At 44.6% G+C, this 18,071-nt stretch overlaps 1 protein-coding gene across 2 annotated transcripts in view; it reads left to right on the forward strand.

Annotated features, from left to right (window-relative positions):
- Positions 1–2,321: 2,321 nt before the first annotated feature.
- The window catches only part of LOC138663327 (oocyte zinc finger protein XlCOF8.4-like), a 45,391-nt gene continuing 29,641 nt past the window's right edge, over positions 2,322–18,071 (forward strand). For both annotated transcript variants that reach the window (XM_069749506.1, XM_069749508.1), the window contains exons 1-6: positions 2,322–2,432; positions 11,733–11,860; positions 11,990–12,169; positions 12,252–12,375; positions 12,459–12,556; positions 12,740–12,830. In XM_069749506.1, coding sequence (XP_069605607.1) covers positions 11,789–11,860; positions 11,990–12,169; positions 12,252–12,375; positions 12,459–12,556; positions 12,740–12,830 — 565 coding nt within the window. In that variant the 5' untranslated portion in view covers positions 2,322–2,432; positions 11,733–11,788. The remainder of the gene's footprint in view (positions 2,433–11,732; positions 11,861–11,989; positions 12,170–12,251; positions 12,376–12,458; positions 12,557–12,739; positions 12,831–18,071) is intronic.

Consider the following 18,071-nt stretch of genomic DNA (forward strand, 5'->3'; position numbering starts at 1 on the left):
GATGTAGTTTAGAATTTGGGAAAAAAAATAAGTAATGTGTTCTACAAGCGGAGCTCTAGATAACTGTGTTATTTCCTGCAGAAACTAGCCCTGGCTGGAAGAAGTGATGGTGGCTTGTGCTGGATGAAAATAAAAAGCAAAGATGAAGGACTTCACCTAGAGACATCACTTGTGAGTCAGTGTGTTACCTGTACACTGACATTATATACTGTATGCTATATACAGCGGTCCTGTGTATAATGTCACCAGTTGTCACTGTATTACCTTTACACTGAAACTATATACAGAGCTCCTGTGTATAATGTCATTGATCACTGTATAACATGTACAATATATACAATTCTCATGTGTATAATGTCACCGGTAATCACTGTATTAACTGTACACAGACACTGCATACCAAGTACAGATCTCCTGTACATAATTTCACTTATAGTGATATTAGTATTGTGTTTTTTTATTAATGATCAGTATTGTAGTATTCAGTCACTATGTGGTGGTAATATGTCGTCCGGCCATGGTGTGGCGGTATTTATTCCTTGTATGTGCTATTATTTGGTCTCTATGTGGTGGTAGTATGTGGTCTGGTCAGGGTGTGGTGATATTTGTTCCTTTTATGTGGTATTATTGATCACCATGTGGTGGTAATATGTGGTCTGGACATGGTGCGGTGGTATTTGTTCCTTGTATGTGGTATTATTCGGGCACTGTGGTGAAAGTACATGGTCTGGACATGATGTGGCGGTCTTTGTTACGTGTATGTGGTATTTATAGGTCTCTATGTGTTGGTAATATGGTGTCTGGTCATAGTGCGGTGGTATTTGTCATTTGTATGTGATATTATTGGTCATTTTAAAAATTAAAAAATAAATAAAAATATACCTAAACTGTATTGGACATTTTAACAAATGTTTAATAGGTTAGAGTAGGGCACGGCCAAAAGAGTCTCCCTTGTCATGGTGGCAGATTTAAAAAAATCTTTGGCTAAAACAAAAGCTGCTGGCTATATGTGTGATCTGGTGATGGGAACTGTTAGGGTATGTGTCTACGTGCAGGAAACGCTGCGTGTCTGACGCTGCATAGAGCCGCAGCGTCAGACACGCAGCGTCCAGATGTTACAGCATATTGGAGGGGATTTAATGAAATCCCGTCTCCACTATGCGTGGTAACACGGACGCGGCGGCCCTGCGACTCCGGACATGCTGCGCGTCTTTTCAGATCGCAGCATGTCCGTATATCTTGCGGTGACGCTGCGTCGCCGCAAGATATAGCACAGGGCCCTATGGTGGGGAGCGATGATGCCGGATGTGTGCTGTGAACACATCCGGCATCATCGCGTCCCAGAAAGGGGGCAGGGCTTACCGCAGAGCGGCTAAGCCGCTCCGGCGATACCGCCGGCCGTCCTGAAAGTGGACACATACCCTCAATGTGTGATTGGTGAGAAGTGGAGTTTTTCCAAAAGAGAGAGGTGGGACTGTGGACAGATCAAGGGGTGGAGTCGGGGCTGGGGTGGAGCCTGGGCGGAGTCTCAAGGGGGTCCTGAAAATTTAGCCAGTATGGGGCCGCGAAATTACATTTTTTCTGATATCATTGGATGGTTTATTGTGGTAATTTTTTCATCTGATCTGGATTCGCACTATGAGCATGTTTGTTATGCTTTACAAAGACTCAGTAAAAATTCTTTGTTTGCTAAATTAGAAAAACATACTTTCTGTGTTCAGGAAATATCATTTCTGCGGTTAATCATATCAGCTGGAGGGTTTAAGATGATCCTGGGAAGGTGCAAGCTATAATTGATTGGGTTCAACCTCACGATCTTAAAGCACTACAGCTTTTTTTAGGATTCACCAATTATTATAGAAAATGTATTAGGGTTTTTCACAGATCGTTAAACCTCTTACTGATCTCACATGTAAGGGGTGGATCTAAAGGTTTGGTTCTCAGATGCGATTGAGGTCTTTAATAGACTCAGGGCTCCTACTCACTTGCGCGAGACTCGGATGAGTCTCGCATGTTAAAACCCGGTGCTGCTGCCGGCACTCAGATCGGAGCGTGTGGCCGCTTAGGAATACATGCAGCCGCACACTCTGCTCCTCTGTGCCAGGTGCAGTGCCGGGTATTGCCGTGCGAGACTCATCCGAGTCTTGCACAAGTGAGTTGGAGCCCTTAAAGAGTGCTTCATGTCTGCTCCATTTTTGATTCAACCTGATCTTCAGAAACCGTTAATCATAGAGGTGGGTGCCTCGGAGGCTGGGGTGGGAGCTGTTTTGTCTCAAGGTCCTAAAACCCTGACAAACCTAAGGCCATGTGTTTTTTTTCCCAGGAAATTTTCATCTGCTGAGGGAAACTATGATGTTGTAAATCGTGAACTGCTTGCTGTCAAGTTTGCGTTTGAGGAGTGGAGGCATTTTTTGGAGGGAGCTACTCATCAGGTAATGGTTGTGACTGATCATAAAAATTTAGCTTATATTGAATCTGCTAAACGTTTAACTCCTAGACAGACCAGGTGGTCCTTGTTTTTTTTCTAGATTCAATTTTTTCTTCACGTTCAGGCTGGGGTCTAAGAATGTTAGGGCTAAGATAGGGCAGTTATAGAGGCGTTGGAGAGGGCAGAAATGGACATAGTGACAGACCCATAAGTAGAACATGATAAAAAGGCTTAGGGGAGCCCAGGAAGTAGTTAATAAGTCACATTTGAAAAATGCGGAGAGAAGGAGAGCTTTCCAGAAAGCACAATTTTATGAAGATGGGGAAAGAGTGTGTCATTTACTCTCGGTGGTGTCGGCGGCACAGAAAGACTCCTCATATGTGTACAAACTAAAGATGGAGAAGGGGTAGTGTTGGGAACTACAGAAGGCATTTTGTGGGAATTCTATAAGCAGTTGTATACATCTGGGTTGGAGGCTTATTCAGAAAATATAAAGGATTTTCTTTTTAGGGCGAAACTTCCTAGCATCAAGGATAGTGATAGAAATAGGTTGGAGGAGCCCATAACGGAAGAGGAGATTGAGACCACTATCATGTCAATTTCGAATAATAAGGCCCCTGGGGCGGATGGTCTCCGGGCAAAATTTATAAGCACTTAAGGAAGGGGAATTACCGATGTCCATGAGGGAGGAGGTGGTGCTTATTCTAAAGGAGGGTAAGGATCCAGAACTGGCAGAATCCTATAGGCCCATTTCGTTGCTTCCGGCGGATGTTAAGGTGCTTGCTAAGATTCTAGCTAACTGATTAACAAGTGTGGTTCAGGACCTTGTTCATCCTGATCAGTCTAGCTTTATGCGATAAATCTGCGTAGACTATTTTTGAATCTGCAGCTACCGTCAGACAACAGGGGTTGTAGGGTGGTGGTGTCGTTGGATGCGCGTAAAGCGTTTAATAGTGTTGAATGGGACTATCTTTGGGTAGTCTTTAGGAGTTTTGGGTTTGGGCCAACTTTTATATCATGGGTACAGTTACTGTATACATTCCCGACTGCTAGGATTAAGGTTAATGGGCAATTGTCTGACAGCTTTAGTCTTCACAGACGGACCAGACAGCGTTGACCACTGTTGCCGCTACTTTTTGCACTGGCTGTGGAACCCCTGGCACAGACAATCAGTAATGCAGCCTCGGTCAAAGGGTTCAGATATGGAATGATAGAGGAGAAAATAGCTCTTTGTGCGGATAACATGCTGCCTTTTTTGGAAGATTCTGGAGAGTCATTGTTGGGAGTGATGAATATCCTTAAGTTGTTCGGGAATCTATCGGGCCTAGTAATCAATTGGGAGAAATCCAATATTCTGGCAGTGGATGGTAAGGAGGATGAGCTCCTGCTAACGGGGGAGGGAAGTAGGCTAGCTGTGGTTCAACAGTTTAAATATTTGGGTATTCGGGTGTCACCTCCGCTCTCAAGCTACATAGATCTGAATTTAATCCCGCTGTTAGGTAAATTTAGGAATAAAATAGGGGCATGGGGTAGACTATGTCTCTCAGTGGTGGGGAGAATAAATCTGATCAAGATTATTCTGATGCCCCAATTACTGTATGTGTTGCACAATACCCCTGTATGGTTATCCAAAAGGTAGTTTTGAACCATCAGTTCTATTTTTAGAGCTCTTGTTTGGGGGAAAAAACAGTCGAGGCTTCGACTGGAAATGCTGCAGAGGCCTAAGGATGGGGGGGACTGGCACTTCCGAACCCTTGGATTTATTATTTAGCTGCGCAGGGTCAACATATGAGGGGTTGGAGTAAGTAGATTTAGGTTTATATTTTGGGCAGGGATCCAGTGGTTCAGGGTTTTGAAGCACATAATTTTAGGAAGTTTGGGTTGACTTACTAATAATAATAGTAATCTTTATTTTTATATAGCGCTAACATATTCCGCAGCACTTTACAGTTTTGCACACATTATCATCGCTGTCCCCGTTAGGGCTCACAATCTAAATTCCCTATCAGTATGTCTTTGGAATGTGTGAGAAAACTGGAGTACCCGGAGGGAACCCACGCAAACACACAGAGAACATACAAACTCTTTGCAGATGTTGTCCTTGGGGGGGGGGGGGGGGGGTTTGAACCCAAGAGTCCAGCGCTGCAAGGCTGAGGATTAGGGATGTGGAGCACTTGAATAATTTCTCCCCGATATTGCAGAATGATAATTTACCAGAGTTTGATAAATTGGGGGACTTTAAAACTTGAAAGAGATTGGGAATACATTACATTAGCCAGGTATGGGATGGGCAAGGTCTGTTAGCTTTTGAGAAATTACAGGAGACCTATGGGTTACCGGAGGTCTGTAGGTTTCAGTATAGACAGTTTCATCATGCTTACATGGCACAGAGTAGGATGGTTTAATATGTCGGTCCAGACAGATATCCTTGTGGAATATGTATGTGTAAAAGGGGGGACAAGAGGAGTTGTGTCAAATATTTACAGGGACCCACTGTATACCTTCTTATAAAGTTACCCAATCAAAGCAAAAGAGAAATGGGAAGTAGAGGTGGGAAGAATAGAGGAGGATAAATGGGAGGAAATATTTTAATATATACCCAAACTGTCACTAAGTGAGCCGGACAGACTTTCACAAATAAAGGTACTCCATAGAGTGTATAGGACGCCAGACAGATTGTACAAAGCTGGTTTGAAACAGACTTCGGAATATCCTAGGTGTCAGGCTGAGGGGGCAGGGATTCTACGTATGCTATGGCAATGTCCAAAACTGAATACCTTTTGGTTGGAAGTGGGTGCTGCAATTGGAAGGGTATATAACTGTAGAATTGAGAGGGATCCTGTGGTGTGTATTTTGGGATACGTGGAGGAGATCCGGCTACTTAATTGTCATAAGCTGGTAATAGCCAGGTTATTATATATTGCAAGAAAACTGATCGCTAAATACTGGATAAATAAAGAATCGCCGACGGTGCGGGAATTTTATAGACAGTCTGACATTATTGTAGGAATAGAAAAATGTATTTATGCCAAAAGTAAAAAATGTAATACTTTTGAAATATTGTGGAAATCCTGGGTGGAGAGATGATGAACCCAGAAAATCTGTGTTATATTAAAGTATATTACTGTTAAAATGCTGTTTGTGTACATTAATAGGGGTGTGGGGGAGGTGTAGGGAGATATTTGGGGCAGCACGGTGGCTCAATGGTTAGCACAGCAGCCTTACAGCGCTGGAGTCCTGGGTTCAAACAAGGACAACATCTGCAAAGAGTTTATATGTTCTCTCCGTGCTTGCGTGGGTTTCCTCCGGGTACTCCGGTTTCCTACCACATTCCAAAGACCTACTGATAGGGAATTCAGATTGTGAGCCCCATCGGGGACAGTAATGATAATGTGTGTAAAGCGCTGCGGAATATGTTAGCGCTATATAAAAATAAAGATTATTATTATATTTTGATCTGTACTTGTTCACTTTTGACAAATTGACTTAGTCTGATGTTTTGTATTTATTAATTAATAAAAATTTGATAAAAAAAAAAAAGAATGTTAGGGCTGACGCTTTGTCACGCAGCTTCAATTCAATTTCACCTCCAGAAAAGCCTTCCTCCATTCTTCCTCAGGGTATAGTAATTTCTATGGTATCCTCAGAATTAGAAGCTGAGAGTGGCCAAGTGCAGTCTTTGGCTCCTTCCGGTACTCCTGGAGCAAAATTATTGTGCTTGTGTATCTCAGATTGTCTGTTGCAAGAGATTCATTATTCTATCTTGACTGGTCACCTTGAGGGTCACGGTTGCACAGAAAGCTATATGTAGATTGTTTTGGTGGCCATCTGTGCTTAACGACATTATCCGCTTGTGAGGTTTGTGCACACGCTAAAGTTTGTCATAACCAGCCAGCTGAGGAATTGGCTCCATTGCCTATTCCAGAAAGACTGTGGACTCATTTGCCCATGGATTTCATCACTAATTTGCCTTTGTATATCGGGAAACCCGTTATTTGGGTAGTGATTGACCGATTCAGTAAACAAGCTCACTTTGTTCCGTTATCAGGTTTGCCTAATGCTGAGATGCTTTCCTGGTTATTCAGCAATCATGTGGTTTGATTGCATGGCATTCCTTTGGACATTGTATCTGATAGGGGGTGCAGTTTGTCTCTCAATTCTGGAGAGCATTTTGTAAGAGATTGGGGATTGACCTGTCGTTTTCCACTGCTTACCATCCTCAAACTAATGGTCATTGAAGCAAATTCTAAGGTGTTTTGTTACGACTCAGCAGGAGGACTGGTCCTCATTCTTACCTCTTTCTGAATTCGCCTTTAACAGTCGGGTTAACCAGTCTACTGGAACCTCGCCTTTTTTTGTAATTATGGTTTTCATCCTTATTTTGGTGAATTCTCGAGGATGATTTCTGATTGTCCGGGAGTAGAGATTGCTATACAAAAACTGGGGGATGTCTGGAGAGAGGCTTAGAGGAATATTGAGGTGGCCCAGTGTTGCCAGAAGCAGAAGGCCAATACGAAACATTCAGGGGGTCCCATATTCAAGGTTGATGATAAGGTCTGGCTTTTTTCCAAAAATATTAAATTGAAAGTGCCATCAGTCAAGTTGGGTCCTAAGTTTATTAGTCCATATGAGATTTTGGAGGTTGTTAACCCAGTGGCTTTCACATTAAAACTCCCTCCATCTTTTTGCATTCCAAATGTTTTCATAAATCACTGCTGAAAATGTTTATCCCTTCCGTTTTGGCTTCTTCATCTCCATCTCCATGGGTTTCTGTCAATGACAGTTTTGAGTTTGAAGTTCAAAGGATTGTTGATTCCCGGAAAGTCCGTAATTCCCTCAGTTCCTCATTCATTGGAGAGGTTACGGAAGAGTGTAATACTATTTTAGGAACTCTAGGATTCTGGTAGCGTTGGGCAATGAACAGACAGAGACGGGTTTCTTTAGTGAAAATAGTGTATTTGTACCACAGCAATAACACCCAAAACAATATACTGATAAACCGCAATGAAACAAGTCCCTTAACCATATACAGCAAATCGGAAGAGTTCTTAGGGCAGAGTCCTCGGCAAGGTGAGTGTGACAGGTGACGTGGTGCATATCCAAAACACTGTTGGTGCAGAAAGAGTCAAATCCAGGTATGTAGTAAGCACAGGGAAGTCGAGAACAAGACCTCAGGTTAATCCCAGGTGTGGCATAAACACGGGTAAGTCCAGAACAAGTTCACATTAAAGTAATATACTGGTGTAAATTCCAGTAACTCCCACCGGGGGGAGTAAATGAAAGATTAAGTAGCAAAAACACAGTCCAGCAACATAGTTCCAAAACAGAGTTCTTACCAGGAGGAGTGAACCAAGGGTTAAGTTCCAAAGCCAACAGACTGAGAGTGTAGCTTACATAGGCAGAGAATGTCCAGAGCCACGGGTAGAAGCACAATAGAACAAGCAGCTGAGCTGAAGGGGAAACGGAAGCAGAATACTCCAGCAAAGAGGCTGACACTTGACCCAGGTTTTAAACAAACGAACAGGACGTAGGGCAGACAAAAACAGCAAACTCCATCTTAACAAAGGCCAAAATTATTCACAAGGTGACTTGGCAACCCGGAATACTTGCAAAGAGAGATCTTGGGTCCCTGCTCGAGTTGTCAATGCCAATTGTCTGGTTAGGGCCTTCCATCATAGTTTTCCTGGGAAACCTGGGGGTCCGGTGGCCTCCATAGAAGAGGGGGTACTGTCACGATTTCTCTGCTCAGTGAATGATTGCTATGCTGTTCCTGGTGCTTTTATTCTGTGTGGTGCTTTGCAGCAGAGGAAATTGTAAAGCTAAGTTGAGTTATTACCGGTGGGGAGAATGACCCACTTTGGACGTTAGAGGAGTGCAAGGTCAGGCTCATGTTTGAGAAGGAGGTGACTAGTCCTCCCTCCTACCGTTGGGTTGCTATATATATATCATGACATTATCAACAACCAATACTTTTTTTTTTAAGTGAACCAATGGCTTAATCATAGGCTTTTACCCAGCTGATCCAGACTCTCACTGAGGAGGATAAGGAGCTGTGGGGTGTCAGGTGGTGCAGTAGCTTCAGCAGGTATCAAGGGTTCTGGGTCTCGACTCATGTGCAGGCTCTACCAGAACCCACGATATCGCTCCTTGACAGGTTCTCTGGAGGGAGAGATATATTTTTGTTTTTTCAAGAGGCCTGTATGTTATATTTCAGACCCTGCCCTCGTTCTTCGGGCAGTGAGGAACAGCGTGTGGGGATTATAGCCTTCCTATTCAAGGGTGATCCCCAATCCTGGGCCTTCTCCCTGCTGACCGATTCACCATCTCGGCGGTTAGTGGGCAAGTTTTTTGCAGCATTGGTGCTGGTGTATGGGGAACTTGATGGCGTCTCCATTACTGAGTCTAGACTCCGAAGATCAAGCCAGGGGGCCGGCCAGCTGAAGAGTACTACTCAGAGTTTAGGAGGAGGGCCACTGACACTGCACTTAGGAGTCATTTTTGTCAGGGTCTGTCACTTAGGCTGCAGGATACTCTGGTGCAGTATGCTACTCCTGGGTTGTTGAAGGCCGCCATGGACCTTGCCATCCAGGTGGATAGATTCCTCAGGGAGAAACATACACTGAATCTTCCGCATGTTGTTCCTTCTGGGGAGGAGGACACACCGGTGCAGATGGACAAACCTATGCAGGTGGGAGCAGTATCTTCTCAAACTGAACTGGGTTGCCTGCGGTTTCACTGTGGTGTGGGGGCATGTTTCTACTGTGGACTTACGGGTCACAACATCAATGTCTGCCCAGCTCTTGCCAAAGTATGTTCTCCATCTCATAAGCCGAGTCCCCCTGGTTGTGTGGAGGGAGGCAACCAGGGTGTGTATATTTCCTCCATCTTTATGTCTCAGTGTACCATTCATGTTGAAGTGGTAGTTGGCGGGGTTACTGAGACAGTTCCTGTGCTTATGGATATTGGAGCAGGAGTCAATTTGGTGAACTCTCGCTTTGTCCAGACACATGGTCTGTTGAGTAAGATGCTGGCAAGACCCCTAAGCGTTCAGGCAATTGACTCTGTACCACTTAGCCAGGGGAGGGTAACCCAAGTTGTAGATAATATTAACCTGCATATAGGGACTTATCACGAAGAGTCCCTGTCATGCTATATCTTGGAAAGTAGGCCAACTCCCATCATCTTAGGCCTCCCTTGGTTGAAGAAACACAACCCGGTCATAAATTGGCGGTCCCGGAAAGTAGTCAGCTGGGACGAGTTGTGCAAGGACTGATGCCTGGGAGCTACGATATCTGACGTCCTCCTTAAACCTACCCCTTCTTCTCCGGAGGCAGAGCAGAGATGCTGCCAGGGAGTATGGGCAAGACTCAACTCTAACCACAAGTAAACCCTGAGTCTCGGAATCCTTTTAGGAGGAGGGGTCAGGGGAGGATGGTGGTTCCCTCTGTATGTAGTGAGGGTAAGAGTTTGGCGACACAGGGGGATGGCTCTGCTGTCGGTTGGTCAAAGAGTTCACCATCTCTTGGCAAATGTATGCGTGGAAATAAACATTCAGATCCAGACCTGTGTGTGAATGAATACGTGTGGGTGTGCACCAAAAACATCAGGTGGAAGTATGCTTCTGGGACCTGGAGTTCTAGGGTGATCGGACCATATCGAGTATTGGCTATTCCCAGCATGGGGACTTTACAGCTGGAGTTACCCCCAGAAATGCATATACACAACGTATTCTACAGATCAGTGCTCTGGAGATTTGTGGTGCTTCCGGAGCCTACGTTATTGCCATCTTCACTGGCCTGCGTTTGGCATAAACCTGAGGTTCAGGTGACTGCAGAGGTGAACTCTGGTGGATCGAGGTGTCCTCACTGTACGTCATTTCCGATGTTGAAGGTCCAGGGGCCCCTCATTGAAAGAGGGGGTACTGTCATGATCCATTTTTGGATTCGTGGCAGCTCTGGTTCCACTCTGTTTTAAATGTAGGTTTTTCCTTTCAGGACCAGCGGGGGTGAATGTCAGTTTTCCCTCGCTGGCAATTTGCTGTAACTGCAGAGGTGCTAGGTCAGCTGATGTGGGTGATGACCACTCCCTCTGTCCTTTAAATGGTCACCTGATCCATTACCTGACTGTCGGAGATAGAGCAATCTACAGTGACCAAGCCTGGAGTAAGAAGCTTCCTGGCTGCTTAGGTGTATCAGCTGGTTTTGTGAGTTCAGGATCCTGGTGCCTTTATTCTGCTGTGCGGTGCTTTGCAGCAGAGGAAATTGTAAAGCTAAGTTGTGTTATTACCCCTGTCAGTCTCATGTTTGTCACTGTCCCCTGTGTTGTACTATCTGCAGTGGGGAGGCTAGCGCCCTTGCCGGCCAGTGTGCTAGACAGGACAGTGTAAGGTGACAGCGAGGAATGAGGTTCCCGACATCGGTGGGGGGAAGGACCCACTTAGGGTGTTGGGGAGTGCAGGGTCAGGCTCAGGTTTGAGCAGGAGGTAACCAGTCCTCATTTCCCTTCCTCACCCCTTTACCATCCCGTTGTGTGTCGTGCCATCCGCTGACCGAACCCCCCCCCCCTCCCCTTGGGTCGCTACATACATTGTGACACTCTTGTTATTGACCCTGGACTGTGGCCTGATTTATGCCTTTGTCTTTTCCCTTGGTTATCTACCTACTCTCTCGGTATTGACCCCGGAACATCTGACTCTTCTGCCTCATAGCCTGTCTGTGAGTAGTGACTAGCGTCACACTCTGGCAAAATATGTTTCTAGAGCCGCAGTAAAAGAAGATGTTGTCCTCATCATGAAGTAGTTATTTCTCATGTCATGTGTAATAAATATCTCCTGCAGTATTGCTAATGCTGATTCCAATGTCTGTAAATGAGACGACAATTAGCATTATGGAAGATGAGTCTATGAAGAACGTATTCAGCTGCCGACTCCGAGGAAGAAACTGCTTGTTGTCTGTGGCCTAAAATATATAGGTTTTATTAGTAGATGGAAAGAAGAAAACTACTGTAAAGTAATAAAAACACCTTTGCTGCTTGAGTCCCTGCCAATCTCTGTATTTCCTGGCCATTCCCAATGAACTCGGGATTCCTATAGCCAATCAGTTGCCTAAGCAGTGAGTAGCATAGCTAGTGATTGGGAGCATGGTGGAGATGTCTTAGCAATTTAGTTTCTTTGAGTCTATAGAAGACTAGAGAGTACAACATCTACACCTTCTAACTCCAGATATGTTTCCCCTTATTATCTCCAGTAATTGTATTATTACACTGAATTCTTTATAATGCTCAATCTGCTCATCTTCTCATTCAGATCTCTACAATATAAAATCCTCTCAGTGGACATCTAACTATCCATCAAGGAGAGATATGGACAGATACAAGATGGCAGAGAGAATATTACACCTCACCCTAGAGATCCTATTCTGGCTCACTGGAGAGGTGAGAGATTCTGATGACAGCATGTTACATTATTCTTATCTATGGGAATAACAGATGGACAGAACTGGAGAGGTGAGGAGTCTGGAAAGGTCTGCAGTGAGATTTATTAATGTGTTTCTCCATAACCAGGATTACACAGTAGTGAAGAAGACCACTAGTGGACGCTATCAGGACCCTGTGTCAGATGGATGGGGAAGACCTTTGAGCCCAATCAAAGGGCCTCCATCTCACCCCCTGATGCATGAGGACATCAATGACCAGAAGATACTAGAACTCATCTACAAGATGATTGAGCTGCTGACTGGAGAGGTGACACTGCTGGGAATGCTGGGACATTGTACAGTAACGTTATGAAGGGATTGGGGGATGATGGTATCATTGTATGTGTCAGGTTCCTATAAGGTGTCAGGATATCTCAGTCTATTTCTCCATGGATGAGTGGGAGTATTTAGAAGGACACAAAGATGTATACAAGGATGTCATGATGGAGGTTCCCCAGCCCCTCACATCACTAGGTAATAGACAGGACTAAATACACACGGCCTATAATTATCTGTATGTAAGGAATGAATTCAGTCCCTGTATGTGTTTCCTCCAGATCTATCCAGTAGGAGGACAACACCAGAGAGATGTCCCCATCCTCTTCTTCCACAGGACTGTAAAGAAGAAGATCCCAATGTTCCTCAGGAGCATCAGGTAGATGGAGAGAAGGTGTCATGAGATCTCTCCTATGATGTGTAGACAGCTGTGAAGGTCTGGTGCTCAGTATTGTTTTATCTACCAGTATTATATGTGTAGTGAGAACAGTGGAGATGGCAGGATTAAAGCTTATTATAGATGTGACTTCTTCTTCTATGACTTTTACAATATTTGTTTTAGGGTGAAGATCTAACCCAGGTTGATATTACAGAGACATATGTGAGGGATGATGGGCGGTGTAAAAAGAAGATTCTTACATATGACTACACAGGTGAGTAGTAACTATGCATGAGCTAATTTGTTTGGAAAACGATCACCAAACAAATTCAACATGAATATGGCACATTCGGATTCGTGATCAGAAATACGAGTATAGCATTCTAAATCTTATTTTTTTTCACTAGCTAAATGTGAAACAGAATGTCATATCCCACTTTGTCATTTAGTGCTGTGTTGACATTGTTCTTTGATTTGAGCAGTTGTGTATAAAGAAATATTTTAGGGGGGCAGTTGCTAGCCTGATTCACAATGCCATATCTCACCTTGTTATTTAGTGGCGGTGAAATTTAACAGTGTCCATAGCTCATGCACATTAAAAAAATATATAATTTCTCAGTCCCCCATGACAGCACCACGGAGAGAGGGGATCCGCCCTTCAGGGACAGGAAACCTACAGATAAAATTGCGGTACCTCTCCCTCGCATCAGTTGGTTTCCTGTCCCTGATGGGTAAACTTTCAGTGTGCGGTACCTGGGAAGAAGAGGCAGGAGCCGAAGATCTGGGGCCCGCCAGACCAGGTATTGGCAGCGGGGAGGCCCCTGCCATGGCTGGTGTAGTCCCCGAAGCCGCCTCCGCTAGGACCGACTTGTCTGTGGGGTGAGCAGGGGAAACGGGGGCTGCCGCTCCGTAGAGGAGGCAGGGGCTACCAGGGTCCGGTCAGAGGCACATGAGAACGGTGCCAGAGGATGCAGGTAGAGCAAGATGTCCGCCGATCTAGAAACTGAGTACTCCTTCCGGGTCCCCGGGCGGACACATGCGCAGAGACGCTCCCCAAGTAACACGGTGCAGGAGGTGACTGGAAGTGACGTCACACGCGTGGCAGATATAAAAACTGCTGCAATAGAATATTCCTGGCTGAAGGTAGTCCCTCTTAAAATGGAGGACAGCGATCAGCAGCAGCCACAGTCTAGGCAGCAGCAGCACCGCCGCCACAGACAGATGGGCAGAAGGATCGAGGGAAAAAGCCGGTCCAGTAGCCACTCTACGCAGCGCAGCAGATCTGCTGTGATGAGCAAGTCACCTTCCGTGGATGATCCCCTACAGGATCCTATCCCTCCTCCAGAACCGGTACCTGCGACCGCATCCACCTTCAAGATAGTTCACCATTGTAATGTGGGCTCCTTATCTTCCCCTTATTAGGGAAGGAAGAGACCGGGGAAAATGAAAAACAGGAGTTGTCCCACCTGTAACAGAGCGTTGCCGGAATCCTGGAACAAGAAGCTCTGCGACTCTTATACACAACAAATACTTTGTGAGGAAACACCGGATTTTGCTTCGTAACTTAGATCTGTAATCAGATCAGAGGTCCAGAGTGCCCGTTCATCCCCAAAACAAGGGAATAAAGCTTAAAAAAGGGATACTGTAATTTCCCTCCAATCTGACCCCTCTTCTTTGGGGGAAATAGACTCGGATATGTCAGACCCCTCCTCATCCTCGGATGAGGGAATGGGGGCAGCATTGTTTTCCCCTGGATGAGGTAGACATGCTAGTAAAGGCAGTTAGATCCACTATGGGGGTGATGGACCCTCGTCCTAATAAAACTGTCCCAGATATTATGTTTGGAGGATTGGGCCAAAAGAAACGCAGGGTGTTTCCACGCAATGAGAATATCCAGGCCTTAATTAAAAAAGAATGGGGGAGGCCAGATAGGAAGAATTCTTTGGTACCTTCCCTTAAAAGGAAATATCCCTTTGAAGAGGAAGCATCCACAACTTGGGACAAGGCCCCTAAACTGGACGTTGCTGTTGCTAAAGCCTCTAAGAAATTTGCCCTCCCCTTCGAGGACATGGGTAGACCTAAAGACCCCTTGGACAAAAAAGCCGATACCTTTCTTAAAGGTGCTTGGGAGTCAGCAGAGGGAAACCTTAGGCCAGCTATAGCGGCAACATGTACCTCCAGATCCCTATTGATATGGGTGGATCAGCTGGAGAAACAACTGAGGGAAGGGGCACCTAGGAATAAAATCTTAGAATCCATTCCCATGATAAGAGGTGCAGCGGCCTTTCTGGCAGATTCGTCGGCTGACTCTGTCCGATTAACATCCAAATCCGCAGCCCTCTCAAATGCAGACCGGAGAGCTTTATAGCTTATATGTTGGCCAAGGGACTTAACAAAACTTAAATTATACTCGATCCCATCTGAGGGTCAATATTTATTTGGAGAAACACTAGATGATATCCTCCAAAAAGCCAGGAATAAGAAAAAGGGATTCCTGAACCTAGGACCTGTGTCATTTAAATAGTCCTTTCGGAGCAAAAAGTTTTTTCATAAAAAAAACCCCCGAGAGAGCAAAACAGATGGGATGAGGAGGAGAAGAAAAAAAGAGGGTTCCTCATTGGCAATTCTTCCCAAGACAAAAAATCCTCAAAGTGAAAGTTTCCCCAAGGTTGGGGGAAAATTAACCCCTTTCCTTCTGGCCTGGGAAAAAATCTCTAACAGCCCTTGGATCTTAAATCTAATCAGGTCAGGCATGCGGATAGACTTTTACTCTCTCCCCCCTCAAAATTACGTGATGACTCACCTAAGATCTTCTATACGGGAACAAAAGGCCTTCGAAAGTGAGGTCATGAACCTGGTAGAAAAATCAGTTCTTCAGGAAGTCCTTCCTCAAGAGATGGGAAAGGTTTTCTACTCCCCATTATTTCTAGTCTCAAAACCAGATGGCACTTATCGGACAATAATAAACTTACAGAAACTGAATGGATACTTCAAAGATCAAAGATTCAAGATGGAATCAATAAACTCCATCAAAATACTATTCCCAAACTGTTTTATGACCGTCTTGGATCTTAGCGACACGTACTATCACGTCCCTATGCACGAACAGTCCTGGAAATTCCTCAGAATAGCAGTTCCCATATGAGAAGAAATAAGGGAATTCCAATACAGGGCCCTTCCCTTCGGAATATCTATAGCCCCCCGCGTATTCTCAAAGCTGATAGCAGAAATGATGGCGCATCTGAGGGAGCAGGACATTCTTATAATTCCCTATTTGGACTTTTTTTTAATAGCGAGCGACTTCGCCCAACAATGCAGAGAGCAGAGGGACAGAGTAATGAGAACCCTAGGGAACCTTGGCTGGCTTCTAAATTTGAAGAAATCAAGGCTAGAGCCCAGCAGAGTACAAAAATTCCGTTGGACTCCCAAAAACAAGAGAGTCGCCTCCCAGTTCACAAAAAAGAGAAAATTATCCATGTAGTTACAAAAGCCTTACGGAACCCCTCCATGACACTGAGGGAAGCCATGTCACTACTGGGATCCCTTTCTGCCTGTCTACCGGCAGTCCAGTGGGCACAACTACACACAAGGGATCTCCAATGGGATATATTGGAAAATCAGCGAGCACTAAAAGGTCACTTAGAGGGTCACATAACTTTAAATTCTTCTTCTATTCATTCCCTACTGTGGTGGAAGGATATCAACAACCTATCCAGAGGGATCCCTTGGGTAACAAGAGTGACCCACATAATTACTACCGATGCAAGCCCCACGGGTTACTCAGGGAGAGTGGGGGAGCCAGGAACTAGGAGCTTCCTTGAACCAGAAAGAACTCAGGGCTGTAGGTCACGCTCTGTCAACATTTCTACCTTTTCTGCAAGGACATCATGTCCGCATATTCTCGGACAATCAAGTAATGGTGTCTTCTATAAACCATCAGGGGGAACCCAGGTACCAAGATCTGATGGACACCTCCGCTGGGATGCTCAGATTCACGGAGGAAAACCTTCAGTCCCTTTCTGCATTACACATTCAGGGGGTAGCTTAATTTCCTTCTATGACAGAATCACTGACTAGGTGGCTCAGGGAAATGCTGTAGATATAATATATCTTGACTTCAGCAAAGCATTTGACAAAGTATCTCACACAATCTTGATTGAAAAAATGACTAAGTATGGAATGGACAAGGCAACTGTTAGGTGGATTCATAACTGGCTTAGTGATCGGACCCAAAGAGTGGTCGTAAATGGCTGCACATCCAGTTGGAAGAATGTCTCAAGTGGGGTACCACAGGGCTGTATCTTGGGCCCTGTATTGTACAACATCTTTATCAGTGATTTAGATGAAGGAATTGAGGGTAAACTGATTAAATTTGCTGATGACACAAAGCTAGGAGGGATAGCTAATACTCGAGAAGAGAGAGAGAGAATTCAAAAAGATATAAATAAACTGGAGCAGTGGGCAGCAACTAACAGAATGATTTTTAACAGGGAAAAATGCAAAGTACTACATCTGGGAAATAAAAATGAAAAAAGCATATACAGAATGGGAGGAATAGGGCTAAGCAACAGCACATGTGAAAAAGACTTGGGTATACTAATAGATCACAGACTGAACATGAGTTGACAGTGTGATGCAGCAGCAAAAAGGGCAAATACAATTCTGGGATATTATCCAAAAATAAGAAAAAACAGCCGCAGAACTCTAATCTTCCGTGGAAAAAAAAAATCTATGTCCTTTATTTCATTTGCACAATATGGACAAGGTTACAAAGGAGGGACGTTGACAGGACATGCAGAAAAACAGAAAAGGATTATGGCCGTTTTGCGTATTGCACGCTTCAACGGGTCCGTGGTCTTTTTCTGTCTTTCTGCATGTCCTGTCAACGTCCCTCCTTAGTAACCTTGTCCATATTGTGAAAATGAAACAAAGGACATAGGTTTTTTTTTTCCATGGAATATTAGAATTGTGCGGCTGTTTTTTCTTATTTTTGGATAACTTCGCATGTGTTTCTCAGTGAGCACCTCTATACACCGTGAACATACCGTGCAGGGTGTCGTTGACCCAGAGTCCATCATCTCCACCAGTAAGTCTATTTTTGTCTACAATCCTGGGATGTATTAACAGAAGCATACAGTCTAGATCACGTGAAGTCATTATTGCCCTCTACTCCTCTTTGGTCAGACCTCATCTGGAATAGTGTCCAGTTTTGGGCACCACATTTTAAAAAAGACATCAACAACCTGGAGCAAGTTCAGAGAAGAGCGACCAGAATGGTGACCGGTCTGCAGACCATGTCCTATGAGGAATGTTTCCAGGATTTGGGAATGTTTAGCTTGCAAAAAAGATGAATGAGAGGAGACTTAATAGATGTCTACAAATATCTCAAGGGCTGTCACATTGTAGAAGGATCATCTTTATTCTCATTTGCACAAGAAAGACTAGAAGCAATGGGATGAAACTGAATGGGAGGAGACACAGATTAGATATTAGAAATAATAATAATAATTTTTTA

This window comes from Ranitomeya imitator, chromosome 2, assembly GCF_032444005.1.
Source record: "Ranitomeya imitator isolate aRanImi1 chromosome 2, aRanImi1.pri, whole genome shotgun sequence".
Classification (NCBI taxonomy): Eukaryota; Metazoa; Chordata; class Amphibia; order Anura; family Dendrobatidae; genus Ranitomeya; species Ranitomeya imitator.